Source organism: Scyliorhinus torazame, chromosome 13 (genome assembly GCF_047496885.1).
Source record: "Scyliorhinus torazame isolate Kashiwa2021f chromosome 13, sScyTor2.1, whole genome shotgun sequence".
Lineage (NCBI taxonomy): Eukaryota > Metazoa > Chordata > Chondrichthyes > Carcharhiniformes > Scyliorhinidae > Scyliorhinus > Scyliorhinus torazame.
The window spans coordinates 219,716,677-219,741,222 of record NC_092719.1 but is presented as its reverse complement, the minus strand read 5'-3'; the positions used below and the strand labels follow the sequence as shown (position 1 = coordinate 219,741,222).

Below are 24,546 nucleotides of genomic sequence, written 5' to 3'. Positions count from 1 at the left end.
ATCAGTACTGAGGGTGTGCTGCACTGTCAGAGGGTCAGTACTGAGGGAGTGCTGCACTGTCAGAGGGTTAGTACTGAGGGAGAGCTGCACTGTCAGAGGGTCAGTACTGAGGGAGAGCTGCACTGTCAGAGGGTCAGTACTGAGGGAGTGCTGCACTGTCAGAGGGTTAGTCCTGAGGGAGAGCTGCACTGTCAGAGGGTCAGTACTGAGGGAGAGCTGCACTGTCAGAGGGTCAGTACTGAGGGAATGCTGCACTGTCAGAGGGTCAGTACTGAGGGAATGCCGTACTGTCAGAGGGTCAGTACTGAGGGAGTGCTGCACTGTCAGAGGGTCAGTACTGAGGGAGTGCCGTGCTGTCAGATGGTCAGTACTGAGGGAGTGCTGCACTGTCAGAGGGTCAGTACTGAGGGAGTGCCGCACTGTCAGAGGGTCAGTACTGAGGGAGTGCCGCACTGTCAGAGGGTCAGTACTGAGGGAGTGCTGCACTGTCAGAGGGTCAGTACTGAGGGAGTGCTGCACTGTCAGAGGCTCAGTACTGAGGGAGTGCCGCACTGTCAGAGGGTCAGTACTGAGGGAGTGCTGCACTGTCAGAGGGTCAGTACTGAGGGAGTGCCGCACTGTCAGAGGGTCAGTACTGAGGGAGTGCCGCACTGTCAGAGGGTCAGTACTGAGGGAGTGCTACATTGTCAGGGGTCAGTACTGAGGGAGCGCCGCACTGTCAGAGGCTCAGTACTGAGGGAGTGCCGCACTGTCAGAGGCTCAGTACTGAGGGAGTGCTGCACTGTCAGAGGGTCAGTACTGAGGGAGTGCCGCACTGTCAGAGGGTCAGTACTGAGGGAGTGCCGCACTGTCAGAGGGTCAGTACTGAGGGAGTGCTGCACTGTCAGAGGGTCAGTACTGAGGGAGTGCTGCACTGTCACAGGGTCAGTACTGAGGGAGTGCCGCACTGTCAGAGGGTCAGTACTGAGGGAGTGCTACATTGTCAGAGGCTCAGTACTGAGGGAGTGCCGCACTGTCAGAGGGTCAGTACTGAGGGAGTGCCGCACTGTCAGAGGGTCAGTACTGAGGGAGTGCTACATTGTCAGACGGTCAGTACTGAGGGAGCGCCGCACTGTCAGAGGCTCAGTACTGAGGGAGTGCCGCACTGTCAGAGGGTCAGTACTGAGGGAGTGCTGATCTGTCAGAGGGTCAGTACTGAGGGAGTGCCGCACTGTCAGAGGGTCAGTACTGAGGGAGTGCCGCACTGTCAGAGGGTCAGTACTGAGGGAGTGCTACATTGTCAGGGGTCAGTACTGAGGGAGCGCCGCACTGTCAGAGGCTCAGTACTGAGGGAGTGCCGCACTGTCAGAGGCTCAGTACTGAGGGAGTGCCGCACTGTCAGAGGTCAGAACTGAGGGAGTGCCGCACTGTCAGAGGGTCAGTACTGAGGGAGTGCCGCACTGTCAGAGGGTCAGTACTGAGGGAGTGCTGCACTGTCAGAGGGGCAGTACTGAGGGAGTGCTGCACTGTCAGAGGGTCAGTACTGAGGGAGTGGTGCACTGTCAGAGTGACCGTACTGAGGGAGTGCTGCACTGTCAGAGGGTCAGTACTGAGGGAGTGCCACACTGTCAGAGGATCAGCACTGAGGGAGTGCTGCATTGTCAGAGAGTCAGTACTGAGGAAGAAATGCTTTTTAGAGGGTCAGTGCTGAGGGAGTGCTGCACTGTCAGAGGATCAGTACTGAGAGAGAGCTGTACTGTCAGAGGGTCAGTACTGAGGGAGAGCTGCTCTGTCAGAGGGTCAGTACTGAGGGAGAGCTGCACTGTCAGAGGGTCAGTACTGAGGGAGAGCTGCACTGTCAGAGGGTCAGTACTGAGGGAGAGCTGCACTGTCAGAGGGTCAGTACTGAGGGTGTGCTGCACTGTCAGAGGATCAGTACTGAGGGAATGCTGCACTGTCAGAGGGTCAGTACTGAGGGAATGCCGTACTGTCAGAGGGTCAGTACTGAGGGAGTGCTGCACTGTCAGAGGGTCAGTACTGAAGGAGTGCCGCTCTGTCAGAGCGTCAGTGCTGAGGGAGTGCTGCACTGTCAGAGGGTCAGCACTGAGGGAGTGCTGCACTGTCAGAGGGTCAGTACTGAGGGAGTGCTGCACTGTCAGAGGGTCAGTACTGAGGGAGTGCTGCACTGTCACAGGGTCAGTACTGAGGGAGTGCCGCACTGTCAGAGGGTCAGTACTGAGGGAGTGCTGCACTGTCAGAGGGTCAGTACTGAGGGAGTGCCGTGCTGTCAGATGGTCAGTACTGAGGGAGTGCTGCACTGTCAGAGGGTCAGTACTGAGGGAGTGCCGCACTGTCAGAGGGTCAGTACTGAGGGAGTGCCGCACTGTCAGAGGGTCAGTACTGAGGGAGTGCTGCACTGTCAGAGGGTCAGTACTGAGGGAGTGCTGCACTGTCACAGGGTCAGTACTGAGGGAGTGCCGCACTGTCAGAGGGTCAGTACTGAGGGAGTGCTACATTGTCAGAGGCTCAGTACTGAGGGAGTGCCGCACTGTCAGAGGGTCAGTACTGAGGGAGTGCCGCACTGTCAGAGGGTCAGTACTGAGGGAGTGCTACATTGTCAGATGGTCAGTACTGAGGGAGCGCCGCACTGTCAGAGGCTCAGTACTGAGGGAGTGCCGCACTGTCAGAGGGTCAGTACTGAGGGAGTGCTGCACTGTCAGAGGGTCAGTACTGAGGGAGTGCCGCACTGTCAGAGGGTCAGTACTGAGGGAGTGCCGCACTGTCAGAGGGTCAGTACTGAGGGAGTGCTACATTGTCAGGGGTCAGTACTGAGGGAGCGCCGCACTGTCACAGGCTCAGTACTGAGGGAGTGCCGCACTGTCAGAGGCTCAGTACTGAGGGAGTGCTGCACTGTCAGAGGGTCAGTACTGAGGGAGTGCCGCACTGTCAGAGGGTCAGAACTGCGGGAGTGCCGCACTGTCAGAGGGTCAGTACTGAGGGAGTGCCGCACTGTCAGAGGGTCAGTACTGAGGGAGTGCTGCACTGTCAGAGGGTCAGTACTGAGGGAGCGCTGCGCTAACAGAGGGTCAGTACTGAGGGAATGCTGCACTGTCAGAGGGTCAGTGCTGAGGGAGTGCTGCACTGTCAGAGGGTCAGTGCTGAGGGAGCGCCGCACTGTCAGAGGGTCAGTACTGAGGGAGTGCCGCACTGTCAGAGGGTCAGTACTGAGGGAGTGCTGCACTGTCAGAGGGTCAGTACTGAGGGAGTGCCGCACTGTCAGAGGGTCAGTACTGAGGGAGTGCTGCACTGTCAGAGGGTCAGTACTGAGGGAGTGCTGCACTGTCACAGGGTCAGTACTGAGGGAGTGCCGCACTGTCAGAGGGTCAGTACTGAGGGAGTGCTGCACTGTCAGAGGGTCAGTACTGAGGGAGTGCCGTGCTGTCAGATGGTCAGTACTGAGGGAGTGCTGCACTGTCAGAGGGTCAGTACTGAGGGAGTGCCGCACTGTCAGAGGGTCAGTACTGAGGGAGTGCCGCACTGTCAGAGGGTCAGTACTGAGGGAGTGCTGCACTGTCAGAGGGTCAGTACTGAGGGAGTGCTGCACTGTCACAGGGTCAGTACTGAGGGAGTGCCGCACTGTCAGAGGGTCAGTACTGAGGGAGTGCTACATTGTCAGAGGCTCAGTACTGAGGGAGTGCCGCACTGTCAGAGGGTCAGTACTGAGGGAGTGCCGCACTGTCAGAGGGTCAGTACTGAGGGAGTGCTACATTGTCAGATGGTCAGTACTGAGGGAGCGCCGCACTGTCTGAGGCTCAGTACTGAGGGAGTGCCGCACTGTCAGAGGGTCAGTACTGAGGGAGTGCTGCACTGTCAGAGGGTCAGTACTGAGGGAGTGCCGCACTGTCAGAGGGTCAGTACTGAGGGAGTGCCGCACTGTCAGAGGGTCAGTACTGAGGGAGTGCTACATTGTCAGGGGTCAGTACTGAGGGAGCGCCGCACTGTCACAGGCTCAGTACTGAGGGAGTGCCGCACTGTCAGAGGCTCAGTACTGAGGGAGTGCTGCACTGTCAGAGGGTCAGTACTGAGGGAGTGCCGCACTGTCAGAGGGTCAGAACTGCGGGAGTGCCGCACTGTCAGAGGGTCAGTACTGAGGGAGTGCCGCACTGTCAGAGGGTCAGTACTGAGGGAGTGCTGCACTGTCAGAGGGTCAGTACTGAGGGAGCGCTGCGCTAACAGAGGGTCAGTACTGAGGGAATGCTGCACTGTCAGAGGGTCAGTGCTGAGGGAGTGCTGCACTGTCAGAGGGTCAGTGCTGAGGGAGCGCCGCACTGTCAGAGGGTCAGTACTGAGGGAGTGCCGCACTGTCAGAGGGTCAGTACTGAGGGAGTGCTGCACTGTCAGAGGGTCAGTACTGAGGGAGTGCCGCACTGTCAGAGGGTCAGTACTGAGGGAGCGCCGCACTGTCACAGGCTCAGTACTGAGGGAGTGCCGCACTGTCAGAGGCTCAGTACTGAGGGAGTGCTGCACTGTCAGAGGGTCAGTACTGAGGGAGTGCCGCACTGTCAGAGGGTCAGAACTGAGGGAGTGCCGCACTGTCAGAGGGTCAGTACTGAGGGAGTGCCGCACTGTCAGAGGGTCAGTACTGAGGGAGTGCTGCACTGTCAGAGGGTCAGTACTGAGGGAGTGCCGCACTGTCAGAGGGTCAGTACTGAGGGAGTGCTGCACTGTCAGAGGGTCAGTACTGAGAGAGTGCTGCACTGTCAGAGGGTCAGCACTGAGGGAGTGCCGCACTGTCAGAGGGTCAGTACTGAGGGAGTGCCGCACTGTCAGAGGGTCAGTACTGAGGGAGTGCTGCACTGTCAGAGGGTCAGTACTGAGGGAGTGCTGCACTGACAGAGGGTCAGTACTGAGGGAGTGCTGCACTGTCACAGGGTCAGTACTGAGGGAGTGCCGCACTGTCAGAGGGTCAGTACTGAGGGAGTGCTACATTGTCAGAGGCTCAGTACTGAGGGAGTGCCGCACTGTCAGAGGGTCAGTACTGAGGGAGTGCCGCACTGTCAGAGGGTCAGTACTGAGGGAGTGCTACATTGTCAGACGGTCAGTACTGAGGGAGCGCCGCACTGTCAGAGGCTCAGTACTGAGGGAGTGCCGCACTGTCAGAGGGTCAGTACTGAGGGAGTGCTGATCTGTCAGAGGGTCAGTACTGAGGGAGTGCCGCACTGTCAGAGGGTCAGTACTGAGGGAGTGCCGCACTGTCAGAGGGTCAGTACTGAGGGAGTGCTACATTGTCAGGGGTCAGTACTGAGGGAGCGCCGCACTGTCAGAGGCTCAGTACTGAGGGAGTGCCGCACTGTCAGAGGCTCAGTACTGAGGGAGTGCCGCACTGTCAGAGGGTCAGAACTGAGGGAGTGCCGCACTGTCAGAGGGTCAGTACTGAGGGAGTGCCGCACTGTCAGAGGGTCAGTACTGAGGGAGTGCTGCACTGTCAGAGGGGCAGTACTGAGGGAGTGCTGCACTGTCAGAGGGTCAGTACTGAGGGAGTGGTGCACTGTCAGAGTGACCGTACTGAGGGAGTGCTGCACTGTCAGAGGGTCAGTACTGAGGGAGTGCCACACTGTCAGAGGATCAGCACTGAGGGAGTGCTGCATTGTCAGAGAGTCAGTACTGAGGAAGAAATGCTTTTTAGAGGGTCAGTGCTGAGGGAGTGCTGCACTGTCAGAGGATCAGTACTGAGAGAGAGCTGTACTGTCAGAGGGTCAGTACTGAGGGAGAGCTGCTCTGTCAGAGGGTCAGTACTGAGGGAGAGCTGCACTGTCAGAGGGTCAGTACTGAGGGAGAGCTGCACTGTCAGAGGGTCAGTACTGAGGGAGAGCTGCACTGTCAGAGGGTCAGTACTGAGGGTGTGCTGCACTGTCAGAGGATCAGTACTGAGGGAATGCTGCACTGTCAGAGGGTCAGTACTGAGGGAATGCCGTACTGTCAGAGGGTCAGTACTGAGGGAGTGCTGCACTGTCAGAGGGTCAGTACTGAAGGAGTGCCGCTCTGTCAGAGCGTCAGTGCTGAGGGAGTGCTGCACTGTCAGAGGGTCAGTACTGAGGGAGTGCTGCACTGTCAGAGGGTCAGTACTGAGGGAGTGCTGCACTGTCAGAGGGTCAGTACTGAGGGAGTGCTGCACTGTCACAGGGTCAGTACTGAGGGAGTGCCGCACTGTCAGAGGGTCAGTACTGAGGGAGTGCTGCACTGTCAGAGGGTCAGTACTGAGGGAGTGCCGTGCTGTCAGATGGTCAGTACTGAGGGAGTGCTGCACTGTCAGAGGGTCAGTACTGAGGGAGTGCCGCACTGTCAGAGGGTCAGTACTGAGGGAGTGCCGCACTGTCAGAGGGTCAGTACTGAGGGAGTGCTGCACTGTCAGAGGGTCAGTACTGAGGGAGTGCTGCACTGTCACAGGGTCAGTACTGAGGGAGTGCCGCACTGTCAGAGGGTCAGTACTGAGGGAGTGCTACATTGTCAGAGGCTCAGTACTGAGGGAGTGCCGCACTGTCAGAGGGTCAGTACTGAGGGAGTGCCGCACTGTCAGAGGGTCAGTACTGAGGGAGTGCTACATTGTCAGATGGTCAGTACTGAGGGAGCGCCGCACTGTCAGAGGCTCAGTACTGAGGGAGTGCCGCACTGTCAGAGGGTCAGTACTGAGGGAGTGCTGCACTGTCAGAGGGTCAGTACTGAGGGAGTGCCGCACTGTCAGAGGGTCAGTACTGAGGGAGTGCCGCACTGTCAGAGGGTCAGTACTGAGGGAGTGCTACATTGTCAGGGGTCAGTACTGAGGGAGCGCCGCACTGTCACAGGCTCAGTACTGAGGGAGTGCCGCACTGTCAGAGGCTCAGTACTGAGGGAGTGCTGCACTGTCAGAGGGTCAGTACTGAGGGAGTGCCGCACTGTCAGAGGGTCAGAACTGAGGGAGTGCCGCACTGTCAGAGGGTCAGTACTGAGGGAGTGCCGCACTGTCAGAGGGTCAGTACTGAGGGAGTGCTGCACTGTCAGAGGGTCAGTACTGAGGGAGCGCTGCACTAACAGAGGGTCAGTACTGAGGGAATGCTGCACTGTCAGAGGGTCAGTGCTGAGGGAGTGCTGCACTGTCAGAGGGTCAGTGCTGAGGGAGCGCCGCACTGTCAGAGGGTCAGTACTGAGGGAGTGCCGCACTGTCAGAGGGTCAGTACTGAGGGAGTGCTGCACTGTCAGAGGGTCAGTACTGAGGGAGTGCCGCACTGTCAGAGGGTCAGTACTGAGGGAGCGCCGCACTGTCACAGGCTCAGTACTGAGGGAGTGCCGCACTGTCAGAGGCTCAGTACTGAGGGAGTGCTGCACTGTCAGAGGGTCAGTACTGAGGGAGTGCCGCACTGTCAGAGGGTCAGTACTGAGGGAGTGCCGCACTGTCAGAGGGTCAGTACTGAGGGAGTGCTGCACTGTCAGAGGGTCAGTACTGAGGGAGTGCCGCACTGTCAGAGGGTCAGTACTGAGGGAGTGCTGCACTGTCAGAGGGTCAGTACTGAGAGAGTGCTGCACTGTCAGAGGGTCAGCACTGAGGGAGTGCCGCACTGTCAGAGGGTCAGTACTGAGGGAGTGCCGCACTGTCAGAGGGTCAGTACTGAGGGAGTGCTGCACTGTCAGAGGGTCAGTACTGAGGGAGTGCTGCACTGACAGAGGGTCAGTACTGAGGGAGTGCTGCACTGTCAGAGGGGCAGTACTGAGGGAGTGCTGCACTGTCAGAGGGTCAGTACTGAGGGAGAGCTGCACTGTCAGAGGGTCATTACTGAGGGAGTGCCGCACTGTCAGAGGATCAGCACTGAGGGAGTGCCGCACTGTCAGAGGGTCAGTACTGAGGGAGTGCCGCACTGTCAGAGGGTCAGTACTGAGGGAGTGCTGCACTGTCAGAGGGTCAGTACTGAGGGAGTGCCGCACTGTCAAAGGGTCAGTACTGAGGGAGTGCCGCACTGTCAGAGGGTCAGTACTGAGGGAGTGCTACATTGTCAGGGGTCAGTACTGAGGGAGCGCCGCACTGTCAGAGGCTCAGTACTGAGGGCGTGCCGCACTGTCAGAGGCTCAGTACTGAGGGAGTGCTGCACTGTCAGAGGGTCAGTACTGAGGGAGTGCCACACTGTCAGAGGGTCAGTACTGAGGGAGTGCTGCACTGTCAGAGGGTCAGTACTGAGGGAGTGCCGCACTGTCAGAGGGTCAGTACTGAGGGAGTGCTGCACTGTCAGAGGATCAGTACTGCGGGAGTGCTGCACTGTCAGAGGGTCAGAACTGAGGGAGTGCCGCACTGTCAGAGGGTCAGTACTGAGGGAGTGCCGCACTGTCAGAGGGTCAGTACTGAGGGAGTGCTGCACTGTCAGAGGGTCAGTACTGAGGGAGAGCTGCACTGTCAGAGGGTCAGTACTGAGGGAGTACTGCACTGTCAGAGGGGCAGTACTGAGGGAGTGCTGCACTGTCAGAGGGTCAGTACTGAGGGAGAGCTGCACTGTCAGAGGGTCAGTACTGAGGGAGTGCCGCACTGTCAGAGGATCAGCACTGAGGGAGTGCCGCACAGTCAGAGGGTCAGTACTGAGGGAGTGCCGCAATGTCAGAGGATCAGCACTGAGGGAGGGCTGCATTGTCAGAGAGTCAGTACTGAGGGAGAAATGCTTTTTAGAGGGTCAGTACTGAGGGAGTGCTGCACTGTGAGAGGGTCAGTACTGAGGGAGTGCCGCTCTGTCAGAGGGTCAGTACTGAGGGCGTGCTGCACTGTCAGAGGATCAGTACTGAGGGTGTGCTGCACTGTCAGAGGGTCAGTACTGAGGGAGTGCTGCACTGTCAGATGGTTAGTACTGAGGGAGAGCTGCACTGTCAGAGGGTCAGTACTGCACTGTCAGAGGGTCAGTACTGAGGGTGTGCTGCACTGTCAGAGGATCAGTACTGAGGGAATGCTGCACTGTCAGAGGGTCAGAACTGAGGGAGTGCCGCACTGTCAGAGGGTCAGTACTGAGGGAGTGCCGCACTGTCAGAGGGTCAGTACTGAGGGAGTGCTGCACTGTCAGAGGGTCAGTACTGAGGGAGTGCTGCACTGACAGAGGGTCAGTACTGAGGGAGTGCTGCACTGTCAGAGGGTCAGTACTGAGGGAGAGCTGCACTGTCAGAGGGGCAGTACTGAGGGAGTGCTGCACTGTCAGAGGGTCAGTACTGAGGGAGTGCCGCACTGTCAGAGGATCAGCACTGAGGGAGTGCCGCACTGTCAGAGGGTCAGTACTGAGGGAGTGCCGCACTGTCAGAGGATCAGCACTGAGGGAGTGCTGCATTGTCAGAGAGTCAGTACTGAGGGAGAAATGCTTTTTAGAGGGTCAGTACTGAGGGAGTGCCGCACTGTCAGAGGATCAGTACTGAGAGAGAGCTGTACTGTCAGAGGGTCAGTACTGAGGGAGAGCTGCTCTGTCAGAGGGTCAGTACTGAGGGAGTGCTGCACTGTCAGAGGGTCAGTACTGAGGGAGTGCTGCACTGTCAGAGGATCAGTACTGAGAGAGAGCTGTACTGTCAGAGGGTCAGTACTGAGGGAGAGCTGCTCTGTCAGAGGGTCAGTACTGAGGGAGAGCTGCACTGTCAGAGGGTCAGTACTGAGGGCGTGCTGCACTGTCAGAGGGTCAGAACTGAGGGAGTGTCGCACTGTCAGAGGGTCAGTACTGAGGGAGTGCCGCACTGTCAGAGGATCAGCACTGAGGGAGTGCCGCACTGTCAGAGGGTCAGTACTGAGGGAGTGCCGCACTGTCAGAGGATCAGCACTGAGGGAGTGCTGCATTGTCAGAGAGTCAGTACTGAGGGAGAAATGCTTTTTAGAGGGTCAGTACTGAGGGAGTGCTGCACTGTCAGAGGGTCAGTACTGAGGGAGTGCCGCTCTGTCAGAGGGTCAGTGCTGAGGGAGTGCTGCACTGTCAGAGGGTCAGTACTGAGGGAGTGCTGCACTGTCAGAGAGTCAGTACTGAGGGCGTGCTGCACTGTCAGAGGATCAGTACTGAGGGTGTGCTGCACTGTCAGAGGGTCAGTACTGAGGGAGTGCTGCACTGTCAGATGGTTAGTACTGAGGGAGAGCTGCACTGTCAGAGGGTCAGTACTGCACTGTCAGAGGGTCAGTACTGAGGGTGTGCTGCACTGTCAGAGGATCAGTACTGAGGGAATGCTGCACTGTCAGAGGGTCAGAACTGAGGGAGTGCCGCACTGTCAGAGGGTCAGTACTGAGGGAGTGCCGCACTGTCAGAGGGTCAGTACTGAGGGAGTGCTGCACTGTCAGAGGGTCAGTACTGAGGGAGTGCTCCACTGTCAGAGGGTCAGTACTGAGGGAGTGCTGCACTGTCAGAGGGTCAGTACTGAGGGAGAGCTGCACTGTCAGAGGGGCAGTACTGAGGGAGTGCTGCACTGTCAGAGGGTCAGTGCTGAGGGAGAGCTGCACTGTCAGAGGGGCAGTACTGAGGGAGTGCTGCACTGTCAGAGGATCAGTACTGAGGGAGTGCCGCACTGTCAGAGGATCAGCACTGAGGGAGTGCTGCATTGTCAGAGAGTCAGTACTGAGGGAGAAATGCTTTTTAGAGGGTCAGTACTGAGGGAGTGCTGCACTGTCAGAGGATCAGTACTGAGAGAGAGCTGCACTGTCAGAGGGTCAGTACTGAGGGCGTGCTGCACTGTCAGAGGATCAGCACTGAAGGAGTGCCACACTGTCAGAGGGTCAGTACTGAGGGAGTGGTGCACTGACAGAGGGTCAGTACTGAGGGAGTGCTGCACTTTCAGAGGGTCAGTTCTGAGGGAGTGCCGCTCTGTCAGAGGGTCAGTGCTGAGGGAGTGCTGCACTGTCAGAGGGTCAGTACTGAGGGAGTGCTGCACTGTCAGAGAGTCAGTACTGAGGGCGTGCTGCACTGTCAGAGGATCAGTACTGAGGGTGTGCTGCACTGTCAGAGGGTCAGTACTGAGGGAGTGCTGCACTGTCAGAGGGTTAGTACTGAGGGAGAGCTGCACTGTCAGAGGGTCAGTACTGAGAGAGAGCTGTACTGTCAGAGGGTCAGTACTGAGGGAGAGCTGCTCTGTCAGAGGGTCAGTACTGAGGGAGAGCTGCACTGTCAGAGGGTCAGTACTGAGGGTGTGCTGCACTGTCAGAGGATCAGTACTGAGGGAATGCTGCACTGTCAGAGGGTCAGTACTGAGGGAATGCCGTACTGTCAGAGGGTCAGTACTGAGGGAGTGCCGCACTGTCAGAGGGTCAGTACTGAGGGAGTGCTGCACTGTCAGAGGGTCAGTACTGAGGGAGTGCCGCACTGTCAGAGGGTCAGTACTGAGGGAGTGCTGCACTGTCAGAGGGTCAGTACTGCGGGAGTGCTGCACTGTCAGAGGGTCAGAACTGAGGGAGTGCCGCACTGTCAGAGGGTCAGTACTGAGGGAGTGCCGCACTGTCAGAGGGTCAGTACTGAGGGAGTGCTGCACTGTCAGAGGGTCAGTACTGAGGGAGTGCTGCACTGACAGAGGGTCAGTACTGAGGGAGTGCTGCACTGTCAGAGGGTCAGTACTGAGGGAGAGCTGCACTGTCAGAGGGGCAGTACTGAGGGAGTGCTGCACTGTCAGAGGGTCAGTACTGAGGGAGTGCCGCACTGTCAGAGGATCAGCACTGAGGGAGTGCCGCACTGTCAGAGGGTCAGTACTGAGGGAGTGCCGCACTGTCAGAGGATCAGCACTGAGGGAGTGCCGCTCTGTCAGAGGGTCAGTACTGAGGGAGTGCTGCACTGTCAGAGGGTCAGTACTGAGGGAGAAATGCTTTTTAGAGGGTCAGTACTGAGGGAGTGCTGCACTGTCAGAGGGTCAGTACTGAGGGAGTGCCGCTCTGTCAGAGGGTCAGTGCTGAGGGAGTGCTGCACTGTCAGAGGGTCAGTACTGAGGGAGTGCTGCACTGTCAGAGAGTCAGTACTGAGGGCGTGCTGCGCTGTCAGAGGATCAGTACTGAGGGTGTGCTGCACTGTCAGAGGGTCAGTACTGAGGGAGTGCTGCACTGTCAGATGGTTAGTACTGAGGGAGAGCTGCACTGTCAGAGGGTCAGTACTGCACTGTCAGAGGGTCAGTACTGAGGGTGTGCTGCTCTGTCAGAGGATCAGTACTGAGGGAATGCTGCACTGTCAGAGGGTCAGAACTGAGGGAGTGCCGCACTGTCAGAGGGTCAGTACTGAGGGAGTGCTGCACTGTCAGAGGGTCAGTACTGAGGGAGTGCTGCACTGACAGAGGGTCAGTACTGAGGGAGTGCTGCACTGTCAGAGGGTCAGTACTGAGGGAGTGCTGCACTGTCAGAGGGTCAGTACTGAGGGAGAGCTGCACTGTCAGAGGGGCAGTACTGAGGGAATGCTGCACTGTCAGAGGGTCAGTACTGAGGGAGTGCCGCACTGTCAGAGGATCAGCACTGAGGGAGTGCCGCACTGTCAGAGGGTCAGTACTGAGGGAGTGCTGCATTGTCAGAGAGTCAGTACTGAGGGAGAAATGCTTTTTAGAGGGTCAGTACTGAGGGAGTGCTGCACTGTCAGAGGATCAGTACTGAGAGAGAGCTGTACTGTCAGAGGGTCAGTACTGAGGGAGAGCTGCTCTGTCAGAGGGTCAGTACTGAGGGAGAGCTGCACTGTCAGAGGATCAGCACTGAAGGAGTGCCACACTGTCAGAGGGTCAGTACTGAGGGAGTGGTGCACTGACAGAGGGTCAGTACTGAGGGAGTGCTGCACTTTCAGAGGGTCAGTTCTGAGGGAGTGCCGCTCTGTCAGAGGGTCAGTGCTGAGGGAGTGCTGCACTGTCAGAGGGTCAGTACTGAGGGAGTGCTGCACTGTCACAGAGTCAGTACTGAGGGCGTGCTGCACTGTCAGAGGATCAGTACTGAGGGTGTGCTGCACTGTCAGAGGGTCAGTACTGAGGGAGTACTGCACTGTCAGAGGGTTAGTACTGAGGGAGAGCTGCACTGTCAGAGGGTCAGTACTGAGAGAGAGCTGTACTGTCAGAGGGTCAGTACTGAGGGAGAGCTGCTCTGTCAGAGGGTCAGTACTGAGGGAGAGCTGCACTGTCAGAGGGTCAGTACTGAGGGTGTGCTGCACTGTCAGAGGATCAGTACTGAGGGAATGCTGCACTGTCAGAGGGTCAGTACTGAGGGAATGCCGTACTGTCAGAGGGTCAGTACTGAGGGAGTGCCGCACTGTCAGAGGGTCAGTACTGAGGGAGTGCTGCACTGTCAGAGGGTCAGTACTGAGGGAGTGCTGCACTGTCAGAGGGTCAGTACTGAGGGAGTGCTGCACTGTCAGAGAGTCAGTACTGAGGGCGTGCTGCACTGTCAGAGGTTCAGTACTGAGGGAGTGGTGCACTGACAGAGGGTCAGTCCTGAGGGAGTGGTGCACTGACAGAGGGTCAGTACTGAGGGAGTGCTGCACTGTCAGAGGGTCAGTACTGAGGGAGTGCCGCTCTGTCAGAGCGTCAGTGCTGAGGGAGTGCTGCACTGTCAGAGGGTCAGTACTGAGGGAGTGCTCCACTGTCAGAGAGTCAGTACTGAGGGCGTGCTGCACTGTCAGAGGATCAGTACTGAGGGTGTGCTGCACTGTCAGAGGGTCAGTACTGAGGGAGTGCTGCACTGTCAGAGGGTTAGTACTGAGGGAGAGCTGCACTGTCAGAGGGTCAGTACTGAGGGAGAGCTGCACTGTCAGAGGGTCAGTACTGAGGGTGTGCTGCACTGTCAGAGGATCAGTACTGAGGGAATGCTGCACTGTCAGAGGGTCAGTACTGAGGGAATGCCGTACTGTCAGAGGGTCAGTACTGAGGGAGTGCTGCACTGTCAGAGGGTCAGTACTGAGGGAGTGCCGTACTGTCAGATGGTCAGTACTGAGGGAGTGCTGCACTGTCAGAGGGTCAGTACTGAGGGAGTGCCGCACTGTCAGAGGGTCAGTACTGAGGGAGTGCCGCACTGTCAGAGGGTCAGTACTGAGGGAGTGCTGCACTGTCAGAGGGTCAGTACTGAGGGAGTGCTGCACTGTCACAGGGTCAGTACTGAGGGAGTGCCGCACTGTCAGAGGGTCAGTACTGAGGGAGTGCTACATTGTCAGAGGCTCAGTACTGAGGGAGTGCCGCACTGTCAGAGGGTCAGTACTGAGGGAGTGCCGCACTGTCAGAGGGTCAGTACTGAGGGAGTGCTACATTGTCAGATGGTCAGTACTGAGGGAGCGCCGCACTGTCAGAGGCTCAGTACTGAGGGAGTGCCGCACTGTCAGAGGGTCAGTACTGAGGGAGTGCTGCAATGTCAGAGGGTCAGTACTGAGGGAGTGCCGCACTGTCAGAGGGTCAGTACTGAGGGAGTGCCGCACTGTCAGAGGGTCAGTACTGAGGGAGTGCTACATTGTCAGGGGTCAGTACTGAGGGAGCGCCGCACTGTCACAGGCTCAGTACTGAGGGAGTGCCGCACTGTCAGAGGCTCAGTACTGAGGGAGTGCTGCACTGTCAGAGGGTCAGTACTGAGGGAGTGCCGCACTGTCAGAGGGTCAGTACTGAGGGAGTGCCGCACTGTCAGAGGGTCAGTACTGAGGGAGTGCTGCACTGTCAGAGGGTCAGTACTGAGGGAGTGCTGCACTGTCACAGGGTCAGTACTGAGGGAGTGCCGCACTGTCAGAGGGTCAGTACTGAGGGAGTGCTACATTGTCAGAGGCTCAGTACTGAGGGAGTGCCGCACTGTCAGAGGGTCAGTACTGAGGGAGTGCCGCACTGTCAGAGGGTCAGTACTGAGGGAGTGCTACATTGTCAGACGGTCAGTACTGAGGGAGCGCCACACTGTCAGAGGCTCAGTACTGAGGGAGTGCCGCACTGTCAGAGGGTCAGTACTGAGGGAGTGCTGCACTGTCAGAGGGTCAGTACTGAGGGAGTGCCGCACTGTCAGAGGGTCAGTACTGAGGGAGTGCCGCACTGTCAGAGGGTCAGTACTGAGGGAGTGCTACATTGTCAGGGGTCAGTACTGAGGGAGCGCCGCACTGTCAGAGGCTCAGTACTGAGGGAGTGCCGCACTGTCAGAGGCTCAGTACTGAGGGAGTGCCGCACTGTCAGAGGGTCAGAACTGAGGGATTGCCGCACTGTCAGAGGGTCAGTACTGAGGGAGTGCCGCACTGTCAGAGGGTCAGTACTGAGGGAGTGCTGCACTGTCAGAGGGTCAGTACTGAGGGAGCGCTGCGCTGACAGAGGGTCAGTACTGAGGGAATGCTGCACTGTCAGAGGGTCAGTGCTGAGGGAGTGCTGCACTGTCAGAGGGTCAGTGCTGAGGGAGCGCCGCACTGTCAGAGGGTCAGTACTGAGGGAGTGCCGCACTGTCAGAGGGTCAGTACTGAGGGTGTGCTGCACTGTCAGAGGGTCAGTACTGAGGGAGTGCCGCACTGTCAGAGGGTCAGTACTGAGGGAGTGCTGCACTGTCAGAGGGTCAGTACTGAGAGAGTGCTGCACTGTCAGAGGGTCAGCACTGAGGGAGTGCCGCACTGTCAGAGGGTCAGTACTGAGGGAGTGCCGCACTGTCAGAGGGTCAGTACTGAGGGAGTGCTGCACTGTCAGAGGGTCAGTGCTGAGGGAGTGCTGCACTGTCAGAGGGTCAGTGCTGAGGGAGCGCCGCACTGTCAGAGGGTCAGTACTGAGGGAGTGCCGCACTGTCAGAGGGTCAGTACTGAGGGTGTGCTGCACTGTCAGAGGGTCAGTACTGAGGGAGTGCCGCACTGTCAGAGGGTCAGTACTGAGGGAGTGCTGCACTGTCAGAGGGTCAGTACTGAGAGAGTGCTGCACTGTCAGAGGGTCAGCACTGAGGGAGTGCCGCACTGTCAGAGGGTCAGTACTGAGGGAGTGCCGCACTGTCAGAGGGTCAGTACTGAGGGAGTGCTGCACTGTCAGAGGGTCAGTACTGAGGGAGTGCTGCACTGACAGAGGGTCAGTACTGAGGGAGTGCTGCACTGTCAGAGGGGCAGTACTGAGGGAGTGCTGCACTGTCAGAGGGTCAGTACTGAGGGAGAGCTGCACTGTCAGAGGGTCATCACTGAGGGAGTGCCGCACTGTCAGAGGATCAGCACTGAGGGAGTGCCGCACTGTCAGAGGGTCAGTACTGAGGGAGTGCCGCACTGTCAGAGGATCAGCACTGAGGGAGTGCTGCACTGTCAGAGGGTCAGTACTGAGGGAGTGCTGCACTGTCAGAGGGTGAGTACTGAGGGAGTGCCGCACTGTCAGAGGGTCAGTACTGAGGGAGTGCCGCACTGTCAGAGGGTCAGTACTGAGGGAGTGCTACATTGTCAGGGGTCAGTACTGAGGGAGCGCCGCACTGTCAGAGGCTCAGTACTGAGGGAGTGCCGCACTGTCAGAGGCTCAGTACTGAGGGAGTGCCGCACTGTCAGAGGGTCAGTACTGAGGGAGTGCTGCACTGTCAGAGGCTCAGTACTGAGGGAGTGCCACACTGTCAGAGGGTCAGTACTGAGGGAGTGCTGCACTGTCAGAGGGTCAGTACTGAGGGAGTGCCGCACTGTCAGAGGGTCAGTACTGAGGGAGTGCCGCACTGTCAGAGGGTCAGTACTGCGGGAGTGCTGCACTGTCAGAGGGTCAGAACTGAGGGAGTGCCGCACTGTCAGAGGGTCAGTACTGAGGGAGTGCCGCACTGTCAGAGGGTCAGTACTGAGGGAGTGCTGCACTGTCAGAGGGTCAGTACTGAGGGAGAGCTGCACTGTCAGAGGGTCAGTACTGAGGGAGTACTGCACTGTCAGAGGGGCAGTACTGCGGGAGTGCTGCACTGTCAGAGGGTCAGTATTGAGGGAGAGCTGCACTGTCAGAGGGTCAGTACTGAGGGAGTGCCGCACTGTCAGAGGATCAGCACTGAGGGAGTGCCGCACAGTCAGAGGGTCAGTACTGAGGGAGTGCCGCACTGTCAGAGGATCAGCACTGAGGGAGTGCTGCATTGTCAGAGAGTCAGTACTGAGGGAGAAATGCTTTTTAGAGGGTCAGTACTGAGGGAGTGCTGCACTGTCAGAGGGTCAGTACTGAGGGAGTGCCGCTCTGTCAGAGGGTCAGTGCTGAGGGAGTGCTGCACTGTCAGAGGGTCAGTACTGAGGGAGTGCTGCACTGTCAGAGAGTCAGTACTGAGGGCGTGCTGCACTGTCAGAGGATCAGTACTGAGGGTGTGCTGCACTGTCAGAGGGTCAGTACTGAGGGAGTGCTGCACTGTCAGATGGTTAGTACTGAGGGAGAGCTGCACTGTCAGAGGGTCAGTACTGAGGGAGAGCTGCACTGTCAGAGGGTCAGTACTGAGGGAGTGCTGCACTGTCAGAGGATCAGTACTGAGAGAGAGCTGTACTGTCAGAGGGTCAGTACTGAGGGAGAGCTGCTCTGTCAGAGGGTCAGTACTGAGGGAGAGCTGCACTGTCAGAGGGTCAGTACTGAGGGCGTGCTGCACTGTCAGAGGGTCAGAACTGAGGGAGTGCCGCACTGTCAGAGGGTCAGTCCTGAGGGAGAGCCGCACTGTCAGAGGATCAGCACTGAGGGAGTGCCGCACTGTCAGAGGGTCAGTACTGAGGGAGTGCCGCACTGTCAGAGGATCAGCACTGAGGGAGTGCTGCATTGTCAGAGAGTCAGTACTGAGGGAGAAATGCTTTTTAGAGGGTCAGTACTGAGGGAGTGCTGCACTGTCAGAGGGTCAGTACTGAGGGAGTGCCGCTCTGTCAGAGGGTCAGTGCTGAGGGAGTGCTGCACTGTCAGAGGGTCAGTACTGAGGGAGTGCTGCATTGTCAGAGAGTCAGTACTGAGGGCGTGCTGCACTGTCAGAGGATCAGTACTGAGGGTGTGCTGCACTGTCAGAGGGTCAGTACTGAGGGAGTGCTGCACTGTCAGATGGTTAGTACTGAGGGAGAGCTGCACTGTCAGAGGGTCAGTACTGCACTGTCAGAGGGTCAGTACTGAGGGTGTGCTGCACTGTCAGAGGATCAGTACTGAGGGAATGCTGCACTGTCAGAGGGTCAGAACTGAGGGAGTGCCGCACTGTCAGAGGGTCAGTACTGAGGGAGTGCCGCACTGTCAGAGGGTCAGTACTGAGGGAGTGCTGCACTGTCAGAGGGTCAGTACTGAGGGAGTGCTGCACTGACAGAGGGTCAGTACTGAGGGAGTGCTGCACTGTCAGAGGGTCAGTACTGAGGGAGAGCTGCACTGTCAGAGGGGCAGTACTAAGGGAGTGCTGCACTGTCAGAGGGTCAGTACTGAGTGAGTGCCGCACTGTCAGAGGATCAGCACTGAGGGAGTGCCGCACTGTCAGAGGGTCAGTACTGAGGGAGTGCCGCACTGTCAGAGGATCAGCACTGAGGGAGTGCTGCATTGTCAGAGAGTCAGTACTGAGGGAGAAATGCTTTTTAGAGGGTCAGTACTGAGGGAGTGCTGCACTGTCAGAGGATCAGTACTGAGAGAGAGCTGTACTGTCAGAGGGTCAGTACTGAGGGAGAGCTGCACTGTCAGAGGGTCACTACTGAGGGCGTGCTGCACTGTCAGAGGATCAGCACTGAAGGAGTGCCACACTGTCAGAGGGTCAGTACTGAGGGAGTGCCGCACTGTCAGAGGGTCAGTTCTGAGGGATTGCCGCTCTGTCAGAGGGTCAGTGCTGAGGGAGTGCTGCACTGTCAGAGGGTCAGTACTGAGGGAGTGCTGCACTTTCAGAGGGTCAGTTCTGAGGGATTGCCGCTCTGTCAGAGGGTCAGTGCTGAGGGAGTGCTGCACTGTCAGAGGGTCAGTACTGAGGGAGTGCTGCACTGTCAGAGAGTCAGTACTGAGGGCGTGCTGCACTGTCAGAGGATCAGTACTGAGGGTGTGCTGCACTGTCAGAGGGTCAGTACTGAGGGAGTGCTGCACTGTCAGAGGGTTAGTACTGAGGGAGAGCTGCACTGTCAGAGGGTCAGTACTGAGAGAGAGCTGTACTGTCAGAGGGTCAGTACTGAGGGAGAGCTGCTCTGTCAGAGGGTCAGTACTGAGGGAGAGCTGCACTGTCAGAGGGTCAGTACTGAGGGCGTGCTGCACTGTCAGAGGATCAGCACTGAAGGAGTGCCACACTGTCAGAGGGTCAGTACTGAGGGAGTGGTGCACTGACAGAGGGTCAGTACTGAGGGAGTGCTGCACTGTCAGAGGGTCAGTACTGAGGGAGAGCTGCACTGTCAGAGGGTCAGTACTGAGGGAGTGCTGCACTGTCAGAGGGTCAGTACTGAGGGAGTGCTGCACTGTCAGAGAGTCAGTACTGAGGGCGTGCTGCACTGTCAGAGGGTCAGTACTGAGGGAGTGCTGCACTGTCAGATGGTTAGTACTGAGGGAGAGCTGCACTGTCAGAGGGTCAGTACTGCACTGTCAGAGGGTCAGTACTGAGGGAGTGCTGCACTGTCAGAGAGTCAGTACTGAGGGCGTGCTGCACTGTCAGAGGATCAGTACTGAGGGTGTGCTGCACTGTCAGAGGGTCAGTACTGAGGGAGTGCTGCACTGTCAGATGGTTAGTACTGAGGGTGTGCTGCACTGTCAGAGGATCAGTACTGAGGGAATGCTGCACTGTCAGAGGGTCAGTACTGAGGGAATGCCGTACTGTCAGAGGGTCAGTACTGAGGGAGTGCTGCACTGTCAGAGGGTCAGTACTGAGGGAGTGCTGCACTGTCAGAGGGTCAGTACTGAGGGAGTGCTGCACTGTCAGATGGTTAGTACTGAGGGTGTGCTGCACTGTCAGAGGATCAGTACTGAGGGAATGCTGCACTGTCAGAGGGTCAGTACTGAGGGAATGCCGTACTGTCAGAGGGTCAGTACTGAGGGAGTGCCGCACTGTCAGAGGTTCAGTACTGAGGGAGTGCTGCACTGTCAGAGGGTCAGTACTGAGGGAGAGCTGCACTGTCAGAGGGTCAGTACTGAGGGTGTGCTGCACTGTCAGAGGGTCAGTATTGGCATTGATTTAATTGGGCCTGGTTGTGTGAAGTGACTCTTCTCTCTTGTGCCATGGGCAGGTCGCTCTCCTGCTCTACCTCGCTGACCTTATTGTCCGCCTGGCCTGGCTAATTGGTCTGGATCCCGACAACTTCTCCATCCCGTACCTGACTGCAATTGGCGACCTCCTGGGGACCGGATTCCTGGCTCTCTGTTTCCTGGTCGACTGGCACGTTGAGAATGCCGTCTGACTCCAACCAATCCAAAGACCCCCTGAAAACCGCATTAGGAAGTGACCTTTCGTATCCGCCCTCTGGGACTGTGCATTGGGATCTGGGCCGCCGCAGTGTCAGGAAACATGTGAGACTTCACCACAGGCAGGTTCTGGACTGTGCAGGAGACTGTGGAGTTGACACGGGGCAACATTTACATTTCAGTGCAATCCCCTTGATTCAAAACTCTCACTGGGCCCCATTTCCTGAAACGCTCGTTTGGCCCGATCGAGATTCTGCTCCAGATGAACCGACTCTGATTCCCCTTCATCTCCTTCAAAAAAAATTCCAATTAAGGGACAATTTATCGAGGCCAATCCACCTACCCTACACATCTTTTTGTGTTGTGGGAGTGAGACCCACTCCACACGGACAGTGACCCGGAGCCGGGATCGAACCTGGGTCCTCGAAGCCGTGAGGCAGTAGTGCTAACCACTGCGGCACTCCGCCGATCAACATATCGTCAGATTTCTGTCCTGTAAACTTCCCCCTTAAATGTGTCGATGCTCTTCGCCTTGTCCACACCCGACAGCAGCAAGTTCCACATTCCCAGCGCGCTCTCGCCAAATCCGTTTATCCTGAATTCCCCACTCGGATGTGTCTTATATCTGTGGCCCCAATCGGTCTCCCCTGCGAGTGGAAAGGTCATCTCCGTGCCAACCCACTCTTAACTCCTTTGTAATCTCAGGAACAGTTCCTCTGCATCTTGTCTTCCAGAATGAAGACCGCTCCAGCTTGCTCAGTACTCCCCCTTTACCGAAACTTCGTCCTGGTCTCGTATTTGTAACACCAGTTTACTGCTTTTCAATTCTCTCCCTCTCGACGTGAGCCACAGATTTTTACCTGCAATGTTCCCCTCGGTGATGGGTTTCTGTGTTCCCTTTGTTCCTTACACAGTTCAGGATGTCATATTCCAAGTGATATCTCAGGGCCTACACCTTTGGCCAAACATTAGCACACTGCACTTCACATTTCAAATCCGTTTGCCATTTCTGCATCGATTTGGGCAAAATAAAATATAACTGCAACACAGGTTTAGTCACTTTCCAACACCATGTCCCAGTGAGAGTCAGTGTGTGTGGGACCCACACCCCAGTGAGAGTCAGTGTGTGTGGGACCCGTACCCCAGTGAGAGTCAGTGTGTGTGGGACCCGTACCCCAGTGAGAGTCAGTGTGTGTGGGACCCGTACCCCAGTGAGAGTCAGTGTGTGTGGAACCCGTACCCCAGTGAGAGTCAGTGTGTGTGGGACCCTTACCCCAGTGAGAGTCAGTGTGTGTGGAACCCGTACCCCAGTGAGAGTCAGTGTGTATGGGACCCGTACCCCAGTGAGAGTCAATGTGTGTGAGTCCCGTCCCCCAGTGAGAGTCAGTGTGTGTGGGACCCGTACCCCAGTGAGAGTCAGTGTGTGTGGGACCCTTACCCCAGTGAGAGTCAGTGTGTGTGGGACCCGTACCCCAGTGAGAGTCAGTGTGTGTGGGGCCCGTACCCCAGTGAGAGTCAGTGTGTGTGGGACCCGTACCCCAGTGAGAGTCAGTGTGTGTGAGACCCGTACCCCGGTGAGAGTCAGTGTGTGTGAGACCCGTACCCCAGTGAGAGTCAGTGTGTGTGAGATCCTTACCCCAGTGAGAGTCAGTGTGTGTGGAACTGCAGAGTCATTGTAATGTCGGGATTATAATCTTTAAAAAGGATGGCAGTTTAACTCGAGTTTCGAGTTTGAAGATAATAGTTTGTTGGGTGTACGGTTTTCGCTTTACTCATAGGTGCACATTTGAAAATCCTGAGAAGTCATATTTTGTAACACACCCTACACAGTGACTGGAATGAAAAGAGAGTGTGGAGCTGGAATAACGACTGGATACCAGAGAGCTCTGTGCACATTAGTTGATCAGTATCTCCATTTACAACCTAATAAATTTTATGCTGTATTTTTATATTTCTGTTGCTGTATCTTAACAACTGTGAATTTTCACACAATCCATTTACTGCGGAAGAGCAGCACAGTCAACAGGACCGCGGGGTCACCGTCAGGGTCACCGTCAGGGTCACTCGCTGACTGCAGGGTCACCGTCAGGGTCACTCACTGACCGCGGGGTCACCGTCAGGGTCACTCACTGACCGCAGGGTCACCGTCAGGGTCACTCGCTGACTGCAGGGTCACCGTCAGGGTCACTCACTGACCGCGGGGTCACCGTCAGGGTCACTCACTGACCGCGGGGTCACCGTCAGGGTCACTCACTGACTGCAGAGTCACTCAGGGTCACTCACTGACTGCGGGGTCACTGTCAGGGTCACGCACTGACTGCAGGGTCACCATCAGGGTCACTCACTGACCGCAGGGTCACCATCAGGGTCACTCACTGACCGCAGGGTCACCGTCAGGGTCACTCACTGACCGCAGGGTCACCGTCAGGGTCACTCACTGACCGCGGGGTCACCGTCAGGGTAACTCACTGGCCGCGGGGTCAGGGTCACTCACTGACTGCAGGGTCACTCAGGGTCACTCACTGACTGCGGGGTCACCGTCAGGGTCATGCACTGACTGCAGGGTCACTCAGGGTCACTCACTGACTGCAGGGTCACTCAGGGTCACTCACTGACCGCAGGGTCACCGTCAGGGTCACTCACTGACCGCGGGGTCACCGTCAGGGTAACTCACTGGCCGCGGGGTCAGGGTCACTCACTGACTGCGGGGTCACCGTCAGGTTCACTCGCTGACCGCGGGGTCATCGTCAGGGTCACGCACTGACTGCGGGGTCACCGTCAGGGTCACTCACTGACCGCGGGGGTCACTGTCAGGGTCACTCACTGACCGCAGGGTCACCGTCAGGGTCAGGCACCGACTGCAGGGTCACTCAGGGTCACTCACTGACCGCGGGGTCACTGTCAGGGTCACTCACTGACTGCGGGGTCACCGTCAGGGTCACTCACTGACCGCGGGGTCACCGTCAGGGTCACTCACTGACCGCGGGGTCACCGTCAGGGTCACTCACTGACTGCAGGGTCACCGTCAGGGTCAGGCACTGACTGCAGGGTCACTGTCAGGGTCACTCACTGACCGCGGGGTCACCGTCAGGGTCACTCACTGACTGCAGGGTCACCGTCAGGGTCACTCACTGACCGCGGGGTCACTCAGGGTCACTCACTGACCACGGGGTCACTGTCAGGGTCACTCACTGACCGTGGGGTCACCGTCAGGGTCACTCACTGACTGCAGGGTCACCGTCAGGGTCAGGCACTGACTGCAGGGTCACTGTCAGGGTCACTCACTGACCGCGGGGTCACCGTCAGGGTCACTCACTGACTGCAGGGTCACCGTCAGGGTCACTCACTGACCGCAGGGCCACTGTCAGGGTCACTCACTGACCGCGGGGTCACCGTCAGGGTCACTCACTGACCGCGGGGTCACCGTCAGGGTCACTCGCTGACCGCGGGGTCACCATCACGGTCACGCACTGACTGCAGGGTCAGTGACTGGGTCACTCACTGACGGCGGGGTCACTGTCAGGGTCACTCGCTGACCGCGGGGTCACCGTCAGGGTCACGCACTGACCGCGGGGTCACTGTCAGGGTCACTCACTGATCGCAGGGTCACCGTCAGGGTCACTCACTGACCGCGGGGTCACTGTCAGGGTCACTCACTGACTGCAGGGTCACCGTCAGGGTCAGGCACTGACTGCAGGGTCACTCAGGGTCACTCACTGACCGCGGGGTCACTGTCAGGGTCACTCACTGACTGCGGGGTCACCGTCAGGGTCACTCACTGACCGCGGGGTCACCGTCAGGGTCACTCACTGACCGCGGGGTCACCGTCAGGGTCACTCACTGACTGCAGGGTCACCGTCAGGGTCAGGCACTGACTGCAGGGTCACTGTCAGGGTCACTCACTGACCGCGGGGTCACCGTCAGGGTCACTCATTGGCTGCAGGGTCACCGTCAGGGTCACTCACTGACCGCAGGGTCACTGTCAGGGTCACTCACTGACTGCGGGGTCACCGTCAGGGTCACTCACTGACCGCAGGGTCACTGTCAGGGTCACTCACTGACCGCGGGGTCACCGTCAGGGTCACTCACTGACCGCGAGGTCACCGTCAGGGTCACTCACTGACTGCGGGGTCACCGTCAGGGTCACTCACTGACTGCGGGGTCACCGTCAGGGTCACTCACTGACCGCTGGGTCACTGTCAGGGTCACTCACTGACTGCAGGGTCACTGTCAGGGTCACTCACTGACCGCAGGGTCACTGTCAGGGTCACTCGCTGACCGCAGGGTCACTCAGGGTCACTCACTGACTGCAGGGTCACTGTCAGGGTCACTCACTGACTGCAGGGT

General features: G+C 57.7%; 1 protein-coding gene across 1 annotated transcript in view; it reads left to right on the top strand.

Moving 5' to 3' along the window:
- LOC140387645 (solute carrier family 41 member 1-like) overlaps positions 1–22,148 on the top strand; it is a 142,684-nt gene extending 120,536 nt beyond the window's left edge. Inside the window, exon 10 of the mRNA XM_072470842.1 lies at positions 20,025–22,148. Coding sequence (XP_072326943.1) covers positions 20,025–20,195 — 171 coding nt within the window. The 3' untranslated portion in view covers positions 20,196–22,148. The remainder of the gene's footprint in view (positions 1–20,024) is intronic.
- The last annotated feature ends 2,398 nt before the right edge of the window (positions 22,149–24,546 follow it).